The 18032-nt window shown below is 35.5% G+C and overlaps 1 protein-coding gene across 2 annotated transcripts in view; it reads left to right on the forward strand.

The window, feature by feature from the left end:
* WDFY3 (WD repeat and FYVE domain containing 3) overlaps positions 1 to 18032 on the forward strand; it is a 232575-nt gene that overhangs the window by 178662 nt on the left and 35881 nt on the right. For both annotated transcript variants that reach the window (XM_082652754.1, XM_082652755.1), the window contains 6 exons: positions 2108 to 2276; positions 4664 to 4827; positions 7370 to 7518; positions 9228 to 9348; positions 9863 to 9948; positions 11463 to 11543. In XM_082652754.1, coding sequence (XP_082508880.1) covers positions 2108 to 2276; positions 4664 to 4827; positions 7370 to 7518; positions 9228 to 9348; positions 9863 to 9948; positions 11463 to 11543 — 770 coding nt within the window. The remainder of the gene's footprint in view (positions 1 to 2107; positions 2277 to 4663; positions 4828 to 7369; positions 7519 to 9227; positions 9349 to 9862; positions 9949 to 11462; positions 11544 to 18032) is intronic.

Here is an 18032-nt window from a genome sequence, read left to right on the forward strand (position 1 = left end):
ACCTAAAGGGTTGACTTTCGATTTGTTGTTTCTATAAGTTCCTTAGAGTTGAAAAGTGAATTTCATTCATGCTGAGAGAGGTCCTCGTCTCTCTTGCTTTGTTCTGATTAGCTTTGTAGGGTCTGTATGTTGCTCACTAACAGGCTGAGTATTCACTGCTCTCACCATGAAATGTGTACTGCTTCACACTTAAACTAACAAGTCCCAAGGCATGTTAGTAATGGGCAGCCTGACACTACCAACTTTTTTTTTCAATTACTCAATTTATTCTTCTAGATATTAAACAGTATATATTTTGAGAATGCAGGTGTATTCTCTTTTAAAATTACTTTTTCAATCAGAAGGAACTAAATGGAAACTAAGCATATATGACCACTTTTTAAAATACAATTTTAATTTATTTTAATTAATTTAAATTTATATAATTGTTTTCTTTTTCCAGAAGGATTCAGTACACAATAAAGTAAAAAAAAAAAAAAAATGCAGTTCAGAAATGTCACAGAAATATACCTCAAAATATTTAAGGGAAAATGCTTATAGTTCCAAGTTTAAGTCAGGTATGAAGTCAGTAACCAAGATGTTGTCCCACATCTGTTAATTCATTGTCTTGCCCATCACTAACTATGCTTTCATCTTTTTAAAAATGAACAGTTATGAGTTGAAGATAATTGTTAGATCTCATGTAGAGAATTGTTATAGTACAAAATTTACTACCCTGCTTTCATTTCAAAAATATTGCAGTATTATTAGTTGGTTCATCAGATCCTTCCTTCCATAACTGTAATTTTTTTAAATAGCATTTCAGTACTTTCCTGTGTTATGTATTTCAGTTTCCATTTGCTGATATCATTCATCAAGGTAGCTTGCAGCTCTCTTCATTCTCTAACTTTATACCTGAAGTTAAAAGAAGGGTAATGGTGGCTTGAGTTAGGCATCTTTTCATCTCAAAATTGGTTCAGTATTTTAGTCTAAATATTCCTGTTGGACACTTGTTTTCTACTTTAGTTGAAAATCATTTTTTTAAAAAGGTCTTACTTAAAATAAGCATTATTGTAGACAATACATATAACTACCTGAGTCGAAGAGTTAGGCTGATAGAATACTTTCAATTAGACATTCATAGGAAAAGAAAGGTAAGATAATGTTTAGAAAGGGAAGGTCTTTAAGCATGTTTCAAACCCTGTCGTTTTCTTAATTGTTAATTTAAAGTCTGGGTCTCATTATGATCAACGTGTATACATATAAATTTTTCCCTATGGTTTTACATTTTTGTAGGAAATTTTAGACCTTAATTTTTCATTAACTATTGTTTTAAGAAAAAAAAAACTTTGGGTCAATTGGAGAACCTGTTTTTAGGATAAAAATTATTCTGAAAAGGAAATGCTCTTGTATCATACACCAAAAAGGTAAATCTTTTCTAATGTTTTTACATAATTAATTTCTTCTTCAAAATGGACTTATATGTTCTTGATATACTCATTTAGTTAGTAAGTTTATGGATCACATTCTTTTACACACAAACAACAGGATGTTTTAGCAAATTAGACATACCAGCTCGGAGTGGCAGGCCAACCAAACAGTGTCATCTGGCCTGAAGTCGGTCGATTCCATATTGGGTCAGGACTCTCTGAAGGTTTGGGCCATTTCCAGAGTTCCAGAGAGACATGGGAATATGAGAACAGGGCAGTTCTGGGTCCCTACCTCCAAATATCTGAAGTAAACACTCACACAGGTAATTCCAACTGAATGGATGGCCCTTTAGGCCTATTTACTTGGGGTGGAAGCAAGGTTTCAGGCTCCTCAGAAACTAGACATCCCCTTGCAACTTGATACTACTCTCCGACACTGGGCATTCTCTCTACTGTACTGATGCATCAGTAAGGCTGTACTATACTAACATGGAAACATTTGGCTAAAGATGATGTGTTTCTTTTTTCGGGAGGAACAAAACTTCTAATATTGTTGTTTTATATATTTTTTTTTAAATCAGTGCAATTTAAAAATAGAGAAACTTAACCCAAAAGACTGTGGATTTACCCTGTATAAATACAGTCTATTAATTCTTGAAGATAAATTATCTGAGTCCTTTCCTTTTGTTGTTTCTTAGAAACCTGCTCGATACAGAAGAGCTGTAAGTTATGACAGTAAAGAATACTACAAGCGACTAGCCTCTGGCAACCCAGCCATTGTCCAAGATGCCATCGTAGAGAGTTCGGAAGGTGAAACTACTCAACAAGAACCAGAACATGGTGAAGACACTATTGCTAAAGTCAAAGGTCAGCCTTCCTCTCTGATTTTAATTAAAAACCATTTGGGAGCATTCCTTTTACTTGAATCTATATGAAAATATTAGCAACTATAAACAGTAGGGTCAACCTAAAAGTATCCGTACATATTTTACTATCACATCCTTCTTAAAGATTGATTTCTATATCAGAACTAAAGAGACTGTCTCTTCTTTATTGCCTACAGATGAATGTAATGTGCCTGTTGGCTTGATAATTTTTTTTCACTGTATCTGGCAGAATTCTCAGTGGTGCCTGATATTTAAGTTAAGGCCCTGAAAACTGAATAAATATATATAAAACTAAAACAACCACTAAATGTGTCATTAGTGCATGTTGGCTAACAGTAAGAAATAATGGTCTTTCTTCTAATGAGCTAAGACAAATTATTCCAAAGCTATACTTTATGAGCCTAGAAAGACATGCATATGGTGATGAATTGGACTAAAATGGCCATGGACTTTTTGATTTGTACTTCTGCATATGTGTGCCCCCTGCCCTCTTGCTACAGCTTCTTTGTGATCTGGACCTACCCAGTCTTGAAGATACTGGTCAAACTGTCCTCCTCTGAAGGCTTTTCCAACTCCGCTGTCCTCCAGTAGCACTTTGCTCATATCTTTTATAGCAGTTTCAGTGATTTCTTTCACTGATTTATGTTTTCCTAAATTATAAGTTTCTCAGAGGCAGAGATTATTTCTCCTCTTACTCTATAGATTTTGGCACATGCCTGGCACAAAATGGGAATTCAGTCAATATTCAATAAGTAAATCAGTACATTGTTTTAATTTTTTAAGCCTCTGATTTATCATAAATTCAAAAGTCTTGGCGTAGTCTATAGATAAAACCCTAGAATATAAATTAAGAACTCTAAATTAAAAATTATTTTCAGATCTCATTGATAAAAAACTAACAGTATATGACCATGTCAACAAAAAAATTTATCTGCTGTTGTGATCGGTTTCTCCTATTACATTATACCTGTTCTCTCCTGTGATAACTATGAATTACTAAAGATTTCATAATCCATCTAACATTTTCATAGAATCACTGAAACTTTTATTAGTTGAACAAAGTTTTCAGCCTTATCATTTCTTGACACTGCATCAGCAAAGTTATTGAGATGGGTCCAAAGTTGTATTTCCTGGCTATAACCAAGGTGTATAATTCACAGAGTTTGTGATGTCTTGTGTTTGGGTCATTGGCATTTAACTTCTCTTGGCCTCATTTTCCTAATGTCTAATTGAGCTAAAACCACAAATTTTGGTGTCACTACTATGATATGCAAGATGCTATGCTAGACATAGAGTTGGAGGTTTTGATTCGTCAAACTAAAAATAAAGCAGCTGGAAGCTTTTCGCCTTGTGGATATTCTCAGCAAGACTTGATCTTTATTGTTTATTTATTATACTCTTTCACATGTGAAAATGAGGTTCTTCCCAAGGCAGAACAGAACCTCTGATAACTTGTGTTCAAAGGCTAGGATTCTAACAGGCTGATTTACGTTTATCCAAAATTCTTAGTGTAACTATCGTTGGTAGATACAACATTACTTTTTTTGGTACAGAACTAAAGAATATGAAATTAAATGTGAGATTTAGAGTTTATTTTGAGTGCTTCCCATACTCTGGGTTATCAGTGGTTACTTTCATCAGCTGATTTTAATTTCATCTGTGATTATCAATAAAATTATCAAAATGTAGGCAGTAAAATGATAACTTATATGGCACATTAAATTGTCTGGCCCTATATTTTTAAAAGAATTGTTTTCTTATTCTTTATGACCTGATGATTTAATCAAATTCATTCATGTATGAATGACCATACTGCCACTTGTAATATGAGTCTTGAAGTAGTCCTCATGGGCCCTCCAAGTAGGTGGAATCTCTTATAATCATGTTTATAACTTGCTGTCCTAATTTTTGTTTCTGATAATGACTGATCATTTATTGAGGATATCCCCTCAATGACACCTGCCCATTAGCACCACCACTTTTACCATTAATTATGATAAGACCTCTGTTTATCATCATCATCTGACACTTACTGAGAATTTACTATTTATTATGCATGATACTAAACACTTGACATGAATTACCTCATTTAGTTCTCCAACAATCCTCCTGGTATCCATGATAGATAGTATTCTTGTCCCGGTTTTATAGATGAGAAACTGAGGTTCAGAGGGGACAAATAATACTCCAGGGTCATGCAGCTGTTTAACTCCAGAGCCTGTGCTGTTGACCACTGAACTGTGCTGCCTCCCCATACCTTTCAGAACTATCTCAAATTGGAAATGTAGAGGAGGGACTACATGAGACTAAACGGCTCTCAAATGACCCCAGCAAGACCACATGACCCTCTTGGCTCTTACCCTGCAGGACTGGTCAAGCCGCCTCTAAAACGGTCTCGATCTGCACCTGATGGAGGAGATGAGGAGACCCAGGAGCAGCTACAAGACCAGATTGCTGAGGGTAGCTCTATAGAAGAGGAGGAGAAGACGGACAACGCCACCCTGCTGCGCCTATTAGAAGAGGGAGAAAAGGTACCTTACTTCTGAAAAGGAGGGATTGTATTAAGTGGTTTGTTTCCATTTTACAAGACTAGTTGAAGGGTATTTATCTGGCAGCCAAAGGTAAGTATTTTAGCCTCTGCAGTGAAATCAGTATTATGTGCCCTTTTGGGTTCAACACTCTGTGTCTTTCATCTGTAGGGTTTTCTGACCTCTCTGAACACGCTGAACAGCAAGAAGTTGCATCAGATATAGTATTAACAGTTGACACCTAGTTCACTGTCTTCCTCTAAACCCTTCATTAGGCTGCAACTCTTGCCATAATTCTCGTTTCAAACCCATATACACAACCCATTCGGTAATTTGGCCCTATATTTTTTCCTATACCTCTGTAATTCCAGTAACCACACAAGCAACTTCAACTAGCCCATCATCCCCAGCCTTGTACTTAACCCCTGCTTTGCTTCATTCACAAAAGACTGCTTTGCCTTCCTGTTTCTCTCAGCCTCTTATACCCTGCGACCCCTCCAGGCTCACTTTACTGACTCTGCCATGTAGCCTGAGCCCCCTGCATTTTGTCCCTTGCATTTTGTCCTTGCAGTTCGGTACATCCATGATATTTCTTTACTCTGTGCTTTACTCATTGTGTTCTCTGCCTAAATGCCCCTCTTTCCATCACTTGCATAACCTCTGTCCTAGTAACTCCCATTTGATGCAACATCATTTATCTGGATGTCTTTAATGCTCACACAGAGGAAGCTTTCCTTCACTGTCTTGCCAGCTCAGGCTTAGTTAGACACCCTCCTCTATGCTTTTATAGCACGTTATATATATATCACTCATTTTGTTATGTTATTATTATTTGTTCCTGTGTCTGTCTCTTCACCTAGATAGTGAGCTCTTTTGAGGCAGGCACTGTTTCTTATTTCTGTCCCAGTGCTTTACACAGTTTCACTCACCTGATAGAAACTCAGTAAACCTTGAATGAAGGAGTGATTGGTTGAATAAATAAAGGGATAAATGAGTAAAGGAATGAATGAATTGAATGTATAGTGAGTATCACCTTTTTAAAGGTTGTTTTGCCTATTATATTAGATCTTGGTATAACACTTGAAATCTTATCCACTAAGAAATAGTAACTAGAAATTAGGGTTTAATTTTTTAAATTCTGTTCAAATATATGGCCTGATTAATCTTAAATGAAAACATAAAAAGAAAAAAGTATGTAACTATAAAAGTCCATTAGATCTGAAGGAAGTACAAGAGAGGCTTCTAGGGGCTTGGGAATGTTCTGTTTCTTGATCTGGATGCTGGTTGCATCATATTTTAAGCATTTGAAAATTCATCAAGCTATGCACTTATGAAATAAACATTTTTTTCTGTGTGTATTATTACAATAGAGTTATTTTAAAAGTATGTCAGTTTTTCTCCTGTAACATTCTAAGTTTTTATTATTGAAGTAGTTCAGATGTGGTGATGAAAATTAACTTATATTTGCATATTTTAGAAAATCTATTTTCTGATGCTGTCATTTTTTTAACTTTTTAAACTCATGAGTACAGTTTTTGCTCTAATTGCTTTAAGTTTGAATAGTGAAGGAGGTGTATTTAGACTGACATTTATTTGACATTTGTTTGACTCTGATTTAATTGCTGATTTTTTTTCCTTGATTCGTGTTGAACTGAGTGCAAGAAAGAATTTTTACTAAGGACTAGATCCTGCCAGTTGGAAAGAAAACACTGCTAACGTTGAGAGATTTAGCAAGTCCTTCCTTCTATGAGGAAAATGCAACTTCTGCCAAGTTTGGCTTTTTACAATGGCACAACAGGCTGCCAGGCAGGCAGACTCCAGTGGAGAGCAAATAGAGACAAATTCCACAACTCCAGTTCCAGGGGTTGTTATGGAAAAAGAGGAAAGTAAGCTATGTGGAAGAGAAGACAGCCAACAATTCCTAACATGATTATGTACATTGTCTCACTAACTCTCATGACAAACCAATGAAGTATATTTGAAACTTATATGAAGACACAGAAGCCCAGAAACATTAAGAAATTTGACCAAATCTATAGTTAAACAACAGAACTGGGAATTCACTCAGGATTGTCAGGCTCTGCATACCTTTTTCACTCTGTATCATCCTGCCTGGCCCAGGGCACAATCCTAATCTCCTCGCATGTATGCCTCAATTCTCTTTCCTGCAAAGTTTGTGTCTGTCTCCTTCCTTTTCTAACTTGTTCATTGACTGTAGAGCCTAGTACACATGTGCCTAGCACGGAGTTAGTACTCAGTGAATATTAGGATAAGTGGATTGGGTGGATGGATATGAGTAATGGTTGTTTCCTTTTACTAAAGTCAGCTGCAACTCAGACTGCAATCTTAGCTATTCTTTTTAATATGCTTAAACTCTGGTTAATATGCTTAGCTCAGGGGATGCCATCACAGAGTGACATCTTCATAAAATCTTGTTTGCCCATTAAATCCATGTTTAAAGACATTTTGCTTCATTTATATCAAAAACAGAAATTACCTGATTTTTAAAAACTATATTAATGAATGTTTATGGTTTTCTTTTTAGATCCAACACATGTACCGCTGTGCTCGAGTCCAGGGCCTAGATACCAGTGAAGGGCTACTTCTTTTTGGTAAAGAGCATTTTTATGTGATTGACGGATTTACAATGACAGCAACCAGGGAAATAAGAGATATTGAAACCTTACCTCCAAAGTAAGTGAATGAAGAGATACAAAGTACAGCTATCTTTAGAAAGCAATACATCTACATGGGTTTGTTTGCTTTTTTTCTTTTTTTTTTGGCTGCATTGGGTCTTCATTGCTGCGCGCAGGCTTTCTCTAGTTGCGGCGAGCGGGGGCTACTCTTCGTTGTGGTGCGCAGGCTTCTCACTGCAGTGGCTTCTCTTGTTGCGGAGCATGGGCTCTAGGTGCGCAGGCTTCAGTAGTTGTGGCACGCAGGCTCAGTAGTTGTGGCTCACAGGCTCTAGAGCGCAGGCTCAGTAGTTGTAGCACACGGGCTTAGTTGCTCTGCAGCATGTGGGATCTTCCCAGACCAGGGCTCAAAACTGCGTCCCCTGCTTGGCACACGGATTCTTAACCACTGTGCCACGAGGAAAGTCCTACATAGTTTTTTTTAATGCAAAAATTGTGTTTCAAGTAATGTTATCTCTCAGTTTTTGTGCATCCATCATTAAATATTCACCAGAGTAATAGTTATTTCAAGGCTATAAGAGACAAATTTACCTTATTTATCAAAACGAAAACTAAATTAAATTTATTGCTATGCATTAATAGCACTAGATATAATACAAGTTCCTTGTATTATAATCTATATATTTATAAAGTTATTATGAATTTGTAAATTGTTCTTTTTTTCAAATTTCAGTGCGAACACAGTTGTAGAGAACATACAGGCAGTTATATAATACTCTAACAAATGTAAAAGTATCCATGTCCTCTGAGTACCCTAGAAGCAGTGTGACTGAAGCACAGGCAGGAATTAACTGAGTTTATCCATCTTCCTTTTCTTCTGCCAGCCCTATGATGGACGTGATAGTGGGTAATGGAAAACCCAGAGACAGACAAAGCCCAAAGGAAGATGAAAAAGCTTAAAGCTTAGAAAATCAACATGCTCTTCTCTTCCTTTAACATTTTGAACACCTAACATGCACTGTGAATGTGGACATGGTCATCTTCATTGCTAGGAGATATTTCAAATAATTACTTTCAGTAGCAGTCAGGGCCACATTATGACTTTTACGGTCCTCTTCCTACATATAAAGATACCTAAAATGATGTTTTTCTGACTGTGTTGGTTTAAAGATGAATATATTCATATTATATATTTAAACATTTTCTTCTACCTAAAAATTCAGTTTTTTGGGCTTCCCTGGTGGCGCAGTGGTTGAGAGTCCGCCTGCCGATTCAGGGGACGTGGGTTCGTGCCCCGGTCCGGGAGGATCCCATGTGCCGCGGAGCAGCTGCGCCCGTGAGCCATGGCCGCTGAGCCTGCGCGTCCGGAGCCTGTTGCTCCGCAGCGGGAGAGGCCACAGCAGTGAGAGGCCCGCGTACCACAACAACAACAACAAAAAGTTGTTTTTTCTCTTGATTTTAAAAGAAATTAAAACATTTTCTTGGCCCGCCTAAAAGAATATAGGCCTTGGCACTTGCCAGCTGTGCCTGAAAAATAAGCCCTGACAGCATGAATAGTATTTTTTTAAAGTTATATTCATCAAAGGGGGTTTCTGGTATACTGAATAACTACCAAATTATTCTCTTAAAGGTATGTCTTTTTTGAACTAAATATTCAGATATATCGATTCCTGCTTCTCTTCACGTGTTGAAAATAACACACTCTTTATTGAACAGTGAATTTATCTCTTGCTGTGTTTTTATTATCTCCTTTCTCTGGGCTGCCTATAGTATGCATGAGCCAATTATCCCTAGAGGAGCCAGGCAAGGCCCCAGTCAACTCAAGAGAACATGCAGCATTTTTGCCTATGAAGATATCAAGGAAGTTCATAAAAGGAGGTATCTCCTACAGGTGGGTTGATTTAGTAGTAATAAATGTTTTGTCAGGTTCCTTTACTTAGAGGATGTATACATGATAGGATCCACATTATTCCTTAGAGTATTAGATTTGGTTGTATGATAGACAAGCTCATGTCACATGGGTGCATAACTTTACAATACATCCCCCTTCTTAATAAAAAAAAAAACCTAAAACTTTGAGTGATATGTTGTTATCCATCTTTCCCTATAGCTATCCAAATTTATATTATAATTTTCTTTGTATATAAAAATTGCATTCTCACTATAAATTTACAAAATTTTATAATTATTTTACCATTATTCTGTTAACGTTTTTAGAAACAAATTGAGCAGAATAAACTGGCACTGTTTATTGTGTAATTTAATTTGCTGGGAATTCATGACTCTAAAAATGTTCTTCAGTCAACAAGTTAATTTCTTCAGCATTATAGAAATTCATAGTGGAAAAGTTAATATATAACCCTATTTGTGTTTTTTCTTAATGTTTTTCTCTCTGATCATTTCAGCCTATTGCTGTGGAAGTTTTCTCTGGAGATGGACGGAATTACCTCCTTGCTTTTCAAAAAGGAATTAGAAACAAAGTCTATCAAAGGTATTGTTTATTAGAAATACTTCATAATGCTGTCATGGGAAGAAATGGGAGGTAAAGCATTGCCAGTTCAGCTAGTTTTTTAAAAATCTGTTAAATCCATGAATTAACTTCTTTGAAGAAAATGTTTGTTTCATTTTTGCCAGCCTCTTGAAATGTGATTCTTCTGATGCTATTCTATTTTGAAATCACATTTTTCTTTCTGGTAACTTGTAGTAGATATCATCAAAAGCCACCTTAGTGATAAAGTCCCATGTCTCTCAGTGTAAAAGGGTGATGAAACTGGAGCTTAAAAAAATAATACTTCAGATTCAAAATAGGCTTCTTTCATATTTACCAAAATGAAGACAGTGTCATACCTTGCTATTGAATGCAGAGCCTGAGTTTCCTTAGAATTTGTATTCATATGAAACTTTTCTGACTTTGGAAGAGAAGTTGGATACCTTCATCCTTGAAAAAGTAGCATAGCCAAGTAAAGCAGATGATGTAATCTAACCATATTTCATTTTTGGTAAACTGTGTTTAAATTTTATCTTAGAAAAATAGTATATTTCCATGTGCTTCAAAATACTTCTGTTGGCATGTGAATAGTAAGGCTTTTATGAACTTATCATAATATAATAGGAGAGCCCTCTTATTCTTTGAAGAGTGGTGTAGATCCTGGCAATCCCTCTATTAGAGAAGTTTTGTATTTCAAGTGAGGAATAACTAATACCAAGCAACATTGCTTATCATTGCAGTACAGTAATACTACCTGTGAGCACGAGGGAAATGAGGGAGTTTCTTCAAATAAAGTGCCTGTGGATGTTGATTGGGAAGAGCTAAGTAAATGACTGAAATTTTAGTTACCTATCTTATGAATTTCTAAAGGTGATATTGCTTTCGGTGTTAATAAATTATCTGCTCTTCCCAACTAGAACCTGTGGCAAGGAGATGAGATTGTCTTTATATGAGAAATGTCTGTGTATATGCCAAGTTCAAGGTCCACATTCATTCCAAGAATTTTCCCACAATTCTTTTTTGCTCTTAAAAAATGTATGTTGACATTATGAGCAACTCTGAAAATAATTATAGTAGTGTCACATAAAGGTTCTTATCATGTATATATTTTCATTTGTTAGAGATGTCTCTGTCCTATCATTTGTTTAGCTGTTAGCACTACTGACTGTCATGTGAATATTTAGCTTTTAATCACTCTTTAGGACATCATTAAGTTGAGTTAATTCCTGTGATTCAGTGTGTCAGGGCTTTTCTTCAAGTAATGTGGCAGCATATGTAAAAATCCAAAATGACAGATTTTGCTATGGATCTTTATATTTGGCTTTGGAAGCCATCATCCTACCCTTTTTTGTTAAAGAATGTTCTAATTATTGTATATTCCCTTTGCCTGCCATTTACTGAGTAGTGGTGGGGTAAATGCAGCAATTAAGATCTAAATGAATCATGCTTTTGTAAGTTCCCATTAGATCCTGACTGAAACATCATTTCCAATTTTATACTGTTTTTAAATTTTCCAGGTTTTTGGCTGTAGTGCCATCTCTAACTGACAGTTCAGAGTCTGTGTCTGGGCAACGACCAAACACAAGCGTGGAGCAGGGGTAGGTTGCTTGCTTCTTGCACATTATAGTTTAATACTGCAGTTGGATCATTTCTATCTGGACAGTACTATTTAATATTTTTAATGAGTGTTCTGCCACCCCACCCCAACCCCCAGGGGTTTGCAAAAAATTTTAACTACTGAAAACTAGAAAAAAAAAAAAGAAAATGTATGCATGATGGCTCATGTCAGATCAGTGTCAAATTGATCACATTTTGATCAATTCCCTTTAATCTTTTAAGCATGCATATATTCCTATGTGCACAATTGAGTCCATACTAAAAACACAGATTTTTATTCTGTGTCTTTTATTCAGTCTTATATGTAAATATTGCCTCCTGGTTTTAAAAAAATTCTTTAGAAACTTTGCCTTTATTTACTAGCCCTTCATCATATGTATAAAGCATTCTCTTGTTCTTGGATATTTCATCTTTATCAGGTTTCCCTGTTATAATAATGGAAATGTGATACCTCATTATTTTTTTAGGATAAAATTCCCGTAGTAAAATAGTATGAATTTTAAGACTCTTAATATGCAAAACCAACTAGATTTCTATAAAAATTATACACATCTATATTCCACCGATAGTGGATAAGTTAGCTTATCTCAATAGATACCAGCTTTTTATATTTACTTTTTCACTTTTACCGATGTTTAAAGATGCTTTGTTTTTAAATGTGCATTTCTTTTCATATTAGAAATCTTGAGCTCTGTATATATTTGTTAGCCATTTAAAATTATCATTTATGAGTTATCTGTAACTTTTGCCCATTTTTTTCCACTGAGTTCTTTATTGGTGGTGGTGGCGGTTTGGGTTTTTTTGTAGTTTTTTTTTTTTTCCAGATATAATTGACATTACATTAGTTTTAGGTGAACAATATAATAATTCAATTTTGTATATATTGTGAAATGACCACCTCAGTAAGTCTAGTTAACATTTCCTCTGAATCCTTATTATCAATGTGCATGAGATTTTTTGGTAATAGCATATTATCCCTTTGCTTGTCATATTTGTTACAAATTGCCAAATTTTCTCTTAATTTTTTTTTCTTACATTTAAAAATAAACTTCTGTTTTTGTGTGTTCAAACCTATCAGTGGTTCCTTTGTGCTCTTTTCAGCTGCTTTTAATCTTAGGAAGTCTTTTGGATGATAAAGCCATTTCAAGAATCTGTATACCTAGCTTCATTTTCGGGTACTCAGGAACTGGTAGCCCTTTATAATCCATTAGAAAAGAAGCAGTAGACAGCAGAAGCAAGAAGAACTACAATCCTGCAGCCTGTGGAAAGAAAGCCACATTCACAGAAGGATAGACAAAATGAAAAGGCAAAGGACTATGTGCCACATGAAGGAACAAGACAAAACCCCAGAAAAACAACTAAATGAAGTGGACCTAGGCAACCTTCCAGAAAAAGAATTCAGAATAATGATAGTGAAGATGATCCAGGACCTCGGAAAAAGAATGGCAGCAAAGATCGAGAAGACGCAAGAAATGTTTAACAAAGACCTAGAAGAATTGAAGAACAAACACCTAAAAGAATTAAAGAACAGACAAACAGAGATGAACAATACAATAACTGAAATGAAAAATATACTAGAAGGAATCAATAGCAGAATAACTGAGGCAGAAGAATGGGTAAGTGACCTGGAAGACAGAATGGTGGAATTCACTGCCGGGGAACAGAATAAAGGGAAAAGAATGAAAAGAAATAAAGACAGCCTAAGAGACCTCTGGGACAACATTAAATGCATCAACATTTGCATTATAGGTGTCCCAGAAGAAGAGAGAGAGAAAGGAACCAAGAAAATATTTGAAGAGGTTATAGTCAAAAACTTCCCGAACTTGGGCAAGAAAATAGCAAATCTAGGAAGCACAGAGAGTCCCAGGCAGGATAAACCCAAGGAGAACACCAAGACACATAGTAATCAAATTGACAAAAATTAAAGACAAAAATTATTAAAAGCAACAAGGGAAAAATGACAAGTAACATACAAGGGAACTCCCATAAGGTTAACAGCTGATTTCTCAGCAGAAACTCTACAAGCCACAAGGGAGTGGCACAATATATTTAAAGTGATGAAAGGGAAGAACCTACAACCAAGATTACTCTACCCAGCAAGGAACTCATTCTGATTCAATGGAGAAATCAAAAGCTTTACAGACAAGCAAAGCTAAGAGAATTCAGCACCACCAAACCAGCTCTACAACAAATGCTAAAGGGACTTCTCTAAGTGGGAAAAACAAGAGAAGAAAAGGACCTACAAACAAACCCAAAACAATTAAGAAAATGATAATAGGAACATACATATTGATAATAACCTTAAATGTGAATGGATTAAATGCTCCAACCAAAAGACACAGGCTCGCTGAATGGATACAAAAGCAAGACCCATATATATGCTGTCTACAAGAGACCCACTTCAGACCTAGGGACACATACAGACTGAAAGTGAGGGAATGGAAAAAGATATTCCATGCAAATGGAAATCAAAAGAAAGCTGGAGTAGCAATACTCATATCAGATAAAATACACTTTAAAATAATGTTACAAGAGACAAGGAAGGATACTACATAATGATCAAGGGATAAATCCATGAAGAAGATGTAACAATTATAAATATATATGCACCCAGCATAGGAGTACCTCAATACATAAGGCAAATGCTAAAAGCTATAAAAGAGGAAATTGACAGTAACACAATAATAGTGGGGGACTTTAACACCTCAACTACACCAATGGACAGATCATCCAGACAGAAGATTAATAAGGAAACACAAGCTTTAAAAGACACAAGAGACCAGATGGATTTAATTGATATTTATAGGACATTCCATCCAAAAACAGCAGATTACACTTTCTTCTCAAGTGCACATGGAACATTCTCCAGGATAGATCAAATCTTGGGTCACAAATCAAGCCTTGGTAAATTTAAGAAAATTGAAATCATATCAAGCATTTTTTCCGACCACAATGCTATGAGATTAGAAATAAATTACAGGGAAAAAACATAACACAGACACATGGAGGCTAAACAATACATTACTAAATAACCAAGAGATCACTGAAGAAATCAAAGAGGAAATCAAAAAATACCTGGAGTCCACTGACAACAAAAACACGATGATCCAAAACCTATGGGATGCAGCAAAAGCAGTTCTAAGACAGAAGTTTATAGCAATACAGTCCTACCTCAAGAAACAAGAAATATCTCAAATAAACAATCTAACCTTACACCTGAAGCAACTAGAGAAAGAAGAACAAATTAAACCCAAAGTTAGGAGAAGGAAAGAAATCATAAAGATAAGAGCAGAAATAAATGAAATAGAAACAAAGAAAACAGTAGCAAAGATCAATAAAACTAAAAGCTGGTCCTTTGAGAAGATAAACAAAATTGATAAACCTTTAGCCAGACTCATCAGGAAAAAGAGGGAGAGGACTCAAATCAATAAACTTAGAAATGAAAAAGGAAAAGTTACAATGGACACCACAGAAATACAAAGAATCATAAGAGACTACTGCAAGCAGCTCTATGCCAATAAAATGGACAACCTGGAAGAAATGGACAAATTCTTAGAAAGGTATAACCTTCCGAGACTGAACCAGGAAGAAATAGAAAATATGAACAGACCAATCACAAGTAATGAAATTGAAACTGTGATTTAAAATCTTCCAACAAACAAAAGTCCAGGACCAGATGGCTTCACAGGTGAATTCTGTCAAATATTTAGAGAAGAGCTAACACTCATCCTTCTTAAACTCTTCAAAAAAATTGCAGAGGAAGGAACACTCCCAAACTCATTCTACAAGGCCACCATCACCCTGATACCAAAACCAGACAAAGATACTACAAAAAAAAAAAAATTATAGACCAATATCCCTGATGAATATAGATGCAAAAATCCTTAACAGAATTCTAGCAAACAGAATCCATCAGCACATTAAAAGGATCATACACCATGATCAAGTGGGATTTATCCCAGGGATGCGAGAATTCTTCAATATATGCAAATCAATCAATTTGATACACTGTATTAACAAATTGAAGAATAAAAACCATATAATCATCTCAATAGACATAGAAAAAGCTTTTGACAAAATTCAACACTCATTTATGATAAAACCTCTCCAGAAAGTGGGCATAGAGGGAACCTACCTCAACGTAACAAAGGCCATATACGACAAACCCACAGCAAACATCATTCTCAATGGTGAAAAACTGAAAGCATTTCCTCTAAGATCAGGAACAAGACAAGGATGTCTACTCTCACCACTGTTATTCAACATTGTTTTGGAAGTCCTAGCCATGGCAACAAGAGAAGAAAAAGAAATTAGAGGAATACAAATTGGAAAAGAAGAAGTAAAACTGTCACTGTTTGCAGATGACATGATACTATACATAGAGAATCCTAAAGATGCCACCAGAAAATTGCTAGAGCTAATCAATGAATTTGGTAAAAGTTGCAGGATACAAAATTAATACACAGAAATCTCTTGCATTCCTATACACTTAACAACAAAAGATCAGAAGGGGAAATTAAGGAAACAATCCCATTCACCACTGCAACAAAAAGAATAAAATACCTAGGAATAAACCTACCTAAGGAGGTAAAAGACCTGTACTCAGAAAACTGTAAGACACTGATGAAAGAAATCAAAGATGACACCAACAGATGTAGAGATATACCATGTTCTTGGATTGGAAGAATCAACATTGTGAAAATAACTATACTACCCAAAGCAATCTGCAAATTCAATGCAATCCCTATCAAGCTACCAATGGCATTTTTCACAGAACTAGAACAAAAAAATTCACAAGTTGTATGGAAACACAAAGGCCCCGAATAGCCAAAGCAATCTTGAGAAAGCAAAATGGAGCTGGAGGAATCAGGCTCCCTGACCTCAGAGGATACTACAAAGCCACAGTAATCAAGACAGTACGGTACTGGCACAAAAACAGAAATATAGATCAATGGAACAGGATAGAAAGCCCAGAGATAAAACCATGCACATACAGTCACCTTATCTTTGATAAAAGAGGCAAGAATATATAATGGAGAAAAGACAGCCTCTTCAATAAGTGGTGCTGGGGAAACTGGACTACATGTAAAAGAATGAAATTAGAACAGTCCCTATCACCATACACAAAAATAAACTCAAAGTGGATTAAAGACCTAAATGTAAGACCAGACACTATTAAACTCATAGAGGAAAGCATAGGAATAACAACACTCTTTGACATAAATCACAGCAAGATCTTTTTTGACCCACCTCCTAGAGTAATGGAAATAAAAATAAACAAATGGGACCTAGTGAAACTTAAAAGCTTTTGTACAGTAACGGAAACTGTAAACAAGATGAAAAGACAACGCTTAGAATGGGAGAAAATATTTGCAAACAAATCAGCAGACAAAAGATTAATCTCCAAAATATATAAGCCGCTCATGCAGCTCAATATTAAAAAAACAAACAACCTAATCAAAAAATTGGGCAGAAGACCTAAATAGACATTTCTCCAAAGAAGACATACAGATGGCTAACAGACAAATGAAAAGCTGCTCAACATCACTAATTATTAAAGAAATGCAAATGAAAACTACAGTGAGGTATCACCTCACACCAGTTAGAATGGGCATCATCAGAAAATCTACAAACAAGAAAAACTGCAGAGGGTGTGGAGAAAAGGGAACCCTCTTGCACTGTTGGTGGGAATGTAAATTGATACAGCCACTATGGAGGTTCCTGAAAATAGAACTACCATATGACCCAGCAGTCCCACTACTGGGCATATATCTAGAGGAAACCTTAATTCAAAAAGACACATGCACCCAGTGTTCATTGCCACACTGTTTTCAATAGCCAAGACATGGAAGCAAACTAAAGTGAAAAACAAATATTGTATATTAACGCATATATGTAGAATCTAGAAAAATGGTACAGATGAACCAGTTTGCAAAGCAGAAATAGAGACACAGATGTAGAGAACAAATGTATGGACACCAAGAGGGCAGAGCCGGGGTGGGTGGGATGAATTGGGAGATTGGGATGGACATATATACTCTAATATGTATAAAATAGATAACTAATAAGAACCTGCTGTATAAAAAAATAAATAAAATTCAAAAGAAAAAGAAGCAGTGCTTTGGGGCTACAAATTAATTATTACAACATGCAAGAAAATAACTTAAAACTTCTGGGGATTCTGTAATTTGTAAATAAAATTTTATTTCAATCTATATGTGTCTAAATATATTAATTTGTGTATTTCTCTTTAACTTACTGCTTTTATTTTTCTTTAGCTGAGATTTACAAATGCTGCTTATATGCTTTTGTTAACCTTAGAAACCTGTTCTATTCCTAATCGTTTGTGTTGCTGTTAAGATAAATATAGGAAGTGAAAGGCTCCCTTAAAGCATACTAAGCCTTTTTTCTAGTTGTAAGCAAATTGCTAGTACTTTTGCTTGCCTAGATAATCTTCAGCTTGCTATTTC

This window comes from Grampus griseus (assembly GCF_964374135.1).
Source record: "Grampus griseus genome assembly, chromosome: 4".
NCBI lineage: Eukaryota > Metazoa > Chordata > Mammalia > Artiodactyla > Delphinidae > Grampus > Grampus griseus.